Here is a 5,191-nt window from a genome sequence, read left to right as displayed (position 1 = left end):
GCCTGAGTCTTTCCAGTAGGCGCAGGGGGTGGAGCTGCTGGAGCCTGAGTCTTTCCAGTAGGCGCAGGGGGTGGCGGTGGCAGGGGTGCCCTCGTCTTTCCAGCAATCGACGCAAACGGTGGCGGTGGAGGCGGGGGAGCCTTAAGCTTTCCTGTGGGCATCGGTGGAGGTGGTGGGGGCAAAGTCCCTTTCGCCTTCGCCATCTGAACCGGTGGGGGAGTGGGTGGCAACGGCGGTGGCGCAGCAGGACGCACGGTCGTCGGTCCCCCTAATCTCGTTGACGGGTTTTGCCGCGAGCCTCTTCCCATTCGTCCCGTAGAACCACCAAGACGACGCCTCCCTCCCGAGGTAAAATCTGCTTTGCCGACAGTATTATCAAAGTAGCCCCCGTACGGGTCGCTGAGAAATTTTCTTGAAGTAATGGGTGACATGAAGAGATTCTCAGAGCAAGAAGGGCGGCGAACCTCAGCGGAGCTTCCTTCGCTCTCATCATCCCCCGAACCATACTCACTCAGGGAAGAGTCCTCGTCGAGCAACGGCATTGTTCGTTTCTTGAGAACACGATAGCTAAGGTCTACGCACTCTTGGCACATACGGGCAACCCTCACCTCCACGTCCCCAAGACCCCTTTCTCTATCCTCTGACTCGCCTTCATCAGACTTGGAGGGCTCGGTTTCTCTTTCGCTACCTTCGTCTTCTGCCGACACACGGTTCTGCACGAACTGCCTCTGTGATAAGACGGCAAAGGAATTCATGGCGTTTTGAAGTTGGATCGAGGCCGTACGCGCCTCATCATAAAGGGAGTCCACCATACCGCGAATAGAGTCAAAACGGGCGGAAAGCTTCGCCTGCATTGTCATCAACGACTTTAACAGCAACTCATCTGCACTCACGTCCCAGTCACCAAGCGCACACTCTTCGAGAACTTCAAGTAAGCCCCCCACATCCGAGCTCTCACTGTTTTGCTCATCCATTTAGAGACCTGAAAAAATAATCGTGACACTGCAGGGTTAGGGTTAGAAAACGTGTTGTGAACACCTGGCCTTCTATCTCTTTTTCCTCTCTTCCCTCGCACCTCCGAAAGATGGTGCACCGAACAGAAAAACGAAATAAATAGCTGGACAGGGGGAAAAGTAAAGTAAAAAGACCTTTAAAGGAACTGAACAGTTGCTGCATCGCTGTATGATGGCCCCAAGGAGGTTAAGTAATTCATTATGGCACAAACTCAAACTTTTTTTCGTCCATGACGCAGGGAAATGGAGACCTTTATTTTTAAAAATCTGTCAGCGGAGTTAATAAATAAATAATGAAGTAATGGCTTCTGTAAATGTAAAATAAAAACAATGTATGCGTGGTTAACACCATGTTAAAAGAACAAACGATAAATGATTAATACATACACACAAGTGATGTTAAATAATCCGATTCCCTCCTATCTGTAATCACCTTTAGTTGCCCCGTCTGTTGCTTTGAGGAAAGTTTGTCCCTATCAACTACTCACCGTCGCTGGAAGTGTGAGTGCAGTTCCAGATAGGCACAGATTCATCTGCTCATCCGTGGACAGTCCGAAGATATCCTCAAGCTCCTGCGGGCCACAACTATCTCCCAGAACGGCATCGATGACGCATACCGTAATACGCTTCCGATCCCTCCATAATTCTCTGGCCCTTTTGTAACGGTGGATGAGGAGCGAGACATCGTCCGACACACAACTGCTTTCCTTGCCTGCTATCACATGTAGTGCCTGAAGCCGTGACCTCAGTGCTGCACACTCGGAGACAAGAGAGGCGATCGTTGTGGCTCTCTTCGAGGAAGTCTGGGCCTGCAGGAGAACGCTCAACTCAGAAGAAAGCATGGAGACCCCATTTCGTAACTGTCGTAGGTGTTTTACGATATCTATTTTGTGCGAGCCTACATCGCTTCCCTCATCATTGCTTCCAGGCGCGGGACTGGCAAGGAAGTAGAACCGTGCCTTTTTTATGTCCTTGGCTAACAGCTTCTGTTCCTTTAAACATTGCTCCAACGTATTTTGAACCAGTTGCTTACCGAACTTACTTCCAAGTGCATCGGTCAGTGACTGCACAGTTGCTGGTTCACCCTCGCATTCGAACCACCGAAGAATGGCCGCCTCCAAATCCTCTCCGTTAGCCTTCTTCCCTCCTTTCTTGGACGCCATGCACACGTACTTGGCCTACAAAGATGTGAATAAACACACGAAGCAATGGTATGCAGAGAAGAAATTAAAGAGACAGAAAACAGCGGGGGGACTAATCACCACGGAAAAGTCTATGTGCCAGTTGTGTCCACGTTGCGATGGGGATTGCATTGTCACATAGACCCGCTCAAGGCCGTGAAAACTTGTTAGGTACTTACCTGCGGTATTACGAAAAGAAACTCTCGCCGGAGTGGGTGAAGTTTGTGGGGTTAATTGTCCTCACGGTTCCTTCACGATCCTGAAACCGGTCAAGTATCATCCGAACAGGATCGGAGAGAGTATAGAGCGACGCCTTTGCATTTGATTGAATGTGGTCCCTCCTTGTCGAGCGCACAATTACCACGTTGTGCATGTCGAGGTTCCAGTTAAGCAGAAGGCGAGCTACACTGAAGCCCGAGTGCTCAGATAGGGGCAACAGCGCTTCATGAGTCAGAAGACCCTTGTAGTCCGGTGAGGTGAACCTTGAAGGCATCCCAAGTGGGCTATACGATGCTGTTAGCATCCTTTTGGTGCGGTGTACGTTGAGGAGGTCCCGCTGCACAAGTGCAGGATGGAGCTCGATCTGATTAAGCACAGGTGCGTACAAGTCACCGTCCCCCATTACCTCCGCAATATGTTTCTCAGAACAGTTAGAAAGCCCAATAGAACGCACCAGCCCCTTATCAACTAGTGCACACATTGCCCTCCATGTGTCCGTAAGTTTCACTCTCTCGTCCACGGCAGGCAGGCCGCTATCATGCTTGGGATATTTGTCTTCTTCGGTTTTAAATTCGGGTGAGTGGCGCCACGCAACAGGCCAATGTATGAGGTAGAGATCTAGATAGGAAACTTTTAGCTCTTCTAACGTCTCCCTACAGGCCTTTTCCACATTTTCAGGATGCTGGTCGGTTGGCCAGAGCTTGGACGTTACAAACAAATCATCTCGCTTCACCCTCCCCGACGATATGGCGCGCCGCAATCCATCACCCACAGCAAATTGGTTGCAGTAAGCCTTGGCGCAGTCGAAATGACGGAATCCCGCCTGCACCGCATATTCGACAGCCGCCCCGGCTTCGGTAGGGGTCATTCTGTATGTCCCAAACCCACACTGAGGAATGGTGTACCCATTCCTCATCTGTAACATCCGCGTTACACCGAGCACAGGTCCACCAAGCGGCTTGTAGCTCATCACGTTAACCCCAGGCATGTGCGTCTGTATCTCAGTTCAGGTTCCCTTTATCCACGGTGCATAGACAACTCCGCGTCCGCGAGTTTATTGCAGACTTTCAGATACCTACGCGCCAAACGACCAGTGTTATTTTTCAATAAAAAACAGTAGGAAACAGAAGCTTTTATCAGCAGAGCATTTGAATTGCAGCGGCGCCCCGCACTGAATTCCCCTTCATTCCCCCCCTTTCCAGGCGTGTACATGAAAAGGGGGGCATGTTTCAACAGAATAATATTTAGTAGAAATTTAATCTCAACAGAAAACAGTAATAATAATAATAGTAATAATAATAATAATATAAGAAGTTGGGCATATTCTTTGCTCCCATCTCTCCTCTATGTCTTTCTTCCAAGGATGAGAAACGCCACATACAAAAGGAGGAGGGAGACCACACTTCATTCTGGATGGCAGTCATCGCTCTCACGAACATCTCTCCAGATGATTCAGATTAGAGTAAAAGGTTCGCATTGTAGGGACTCGTGAATCCAATACTTAAATCTCGCACAACTTCCCTTTTAACCCCTCTTTCTTCCTTTTCATGCTTGGAATTACTATTGCTGCGTACACGTTGCACCGGTGTGTACATGTTGACCCGCATCATCGTCGTCGTCGTTCGCGGCAGTGCGACGGCGTCTGGCTTCTCTATCCAGATCAACGTAAGTTACAGCCAGCGTGTGCTCCGTGGCCTCAGGCGCAGGCTCTTCTTGCTTTGGATACCCGAGGATTCTGCGCAGTGGCTCAATGCCATCTCCAGAGAGGCTTTGTGCGGACGGGTATACAACGTCGAACTTGATTACCAGGTCACCTCGCTCCGTGCCACCCGTTCCGGGAATGGGCATACCCTCCCTGCTCACGCTCCATAATTTTTGGGGATCGATTACGTTAGTGGATCGTATAGAAATGGCACGTTCATCAAGATGCTTAATGTTCATTGTGAAACCTGTTAGCGCTTCTGCCAACGATATTTTGTGGTGAATGAGGAGATGATCACCTTTGCGCGTGAAGACAGGATGGGGTTTTTCATCCAGTATGATGATAATGTCACCAGAAAGGCGAACACCCGGTATTTGATCGCCCTCACCCTGGAAAGTCACACTGTCCCCATGCTGCATGCCCTTCTCCACAACAACATCAAAAACCTTTTTATCCTTTACGATCTGTTGGCCTCTGCAACTCTGGCACTTATGCTCTTCTTTAATATCCGTACCCTTTCCGCCGCACCTTGGACACGCGACCTGCATCTGTTGAACAAAGCCGGGTCCAATCGAACGAGTAATTATCTTAACGCCACGACCATCACATTCCACGCACCGCGAGGAAACCTTGGGATCTTTAGAGCCGGAACCGTTGCAAGAATCGCAAAGCCGATCACGTATAATAGCCAACTTAATCGTCTTACCATTATAAAAAGTTTCGAGGGGCACGGGCTGCTGATGAACAATATCTTTTGGTTTGGCCTCTCCACGTGCGCGTCTCCCACCAAAGAAACTGGAAAAGATATCCGATGGGTCGATGCCGACGCCCTCTGACTCAACGCCCTTCTCGCCAAACTGGTCGTAGCGTCTCCTTTTCTCCACATCCGATAGACATTCGTAGGCCACCGAAACCTCCTTGAACTTTTCGTTTGCTCCAGGCTCCTTATTTTTGTCTGGGTGATACTTCAAAGCAAGTTTGCGGTAAGCTCTCTTAATGTCATCTTCGGAAGCATTGGGAGGGACCCCCAAAGCGTCGTAGTATTTTGTTTCTTTCACCATCCTTGCTTGCATCCA

At 49.7% G+C, this 5,191-nt stretch overlaps 3 protein-coding genes across 3 annotated transcripts; all 3 read right to left on the bottom strand.

The window, feature by feature from the left end:
- Positions 1-1,489: 1,489 nt before the first annotated feature.
- TEOVI_000350200 (Tat binding protein 1(TBP-1)-interacting protein (TBPIP), putative) lies at positions 1,490-2,176 on the bottom strand (the record flags this gene model as incomplete). The annotated part of the gene is made up of 1 exon (XM_067226399.1): positions 1,490-2,176. One exon carries the CDS (start codon positions 2,174-2,176, stop codon positions 1,490-1,492), a length of 687 nt encoding a protein of 228 aa, XP_067082500.1.
- Positions 2,177-2,381: 205 nt separating this feature from the next.
- Positions 2,382-3,401, bottom strand: TEOVI_000350100 (aldo-keto reductase, putative; the record flags this gene model as incomplete). The annotated part of the gene is made up of 1 exon (XM_067226398.1): positions 2,382-3,401. The coding sequence occupies one exon, from the start codon at positions 3,399-3,401 to the stop codon at positions 2,382-2,384; it is 1,020 nt and encodes a 339-aa protein (XP_067082499.1).
- A 572-nt stretch (positions 3,402-3,973) lies between these two features.
- Positions 3,974-5,176, bottom strand: TEOVI_000350000 (chaperone protein DNAj, putative; the record flags this gene model as incomplete). The annotated part of the gene is made up of 1 exon (XM_067226397.1): positions 3,974-5,176. The coding sequence occupies one exon, from the start codon at positions 5,174-5,176 to the stop codon at positions 3,974-3,976; it is 1,203 nt and encodes a 400-aa protein (XP_067082498.1).
- Between the last annotated feature and the right edge of the window lie 15 nt (positions 5,177-5,191).

This window comes from Trypanosoma equiperdum (assembly GCF_001457755.1).
Source record: "Trypanosoma equiperdum strain OVI genome assembly, contig: ctg_75, whole genome shotgun sequence".
Lineage (NCBI taxonomy): Eukaryota > Euglenozoa > Kinetoplastea > Trypanosomatida > Trypanosomatidae > Trypanosoma > Trypanosoma equiperdum.
This window is presented reverse-complemented; position numbering and strand designations above follow the sequence as displayed.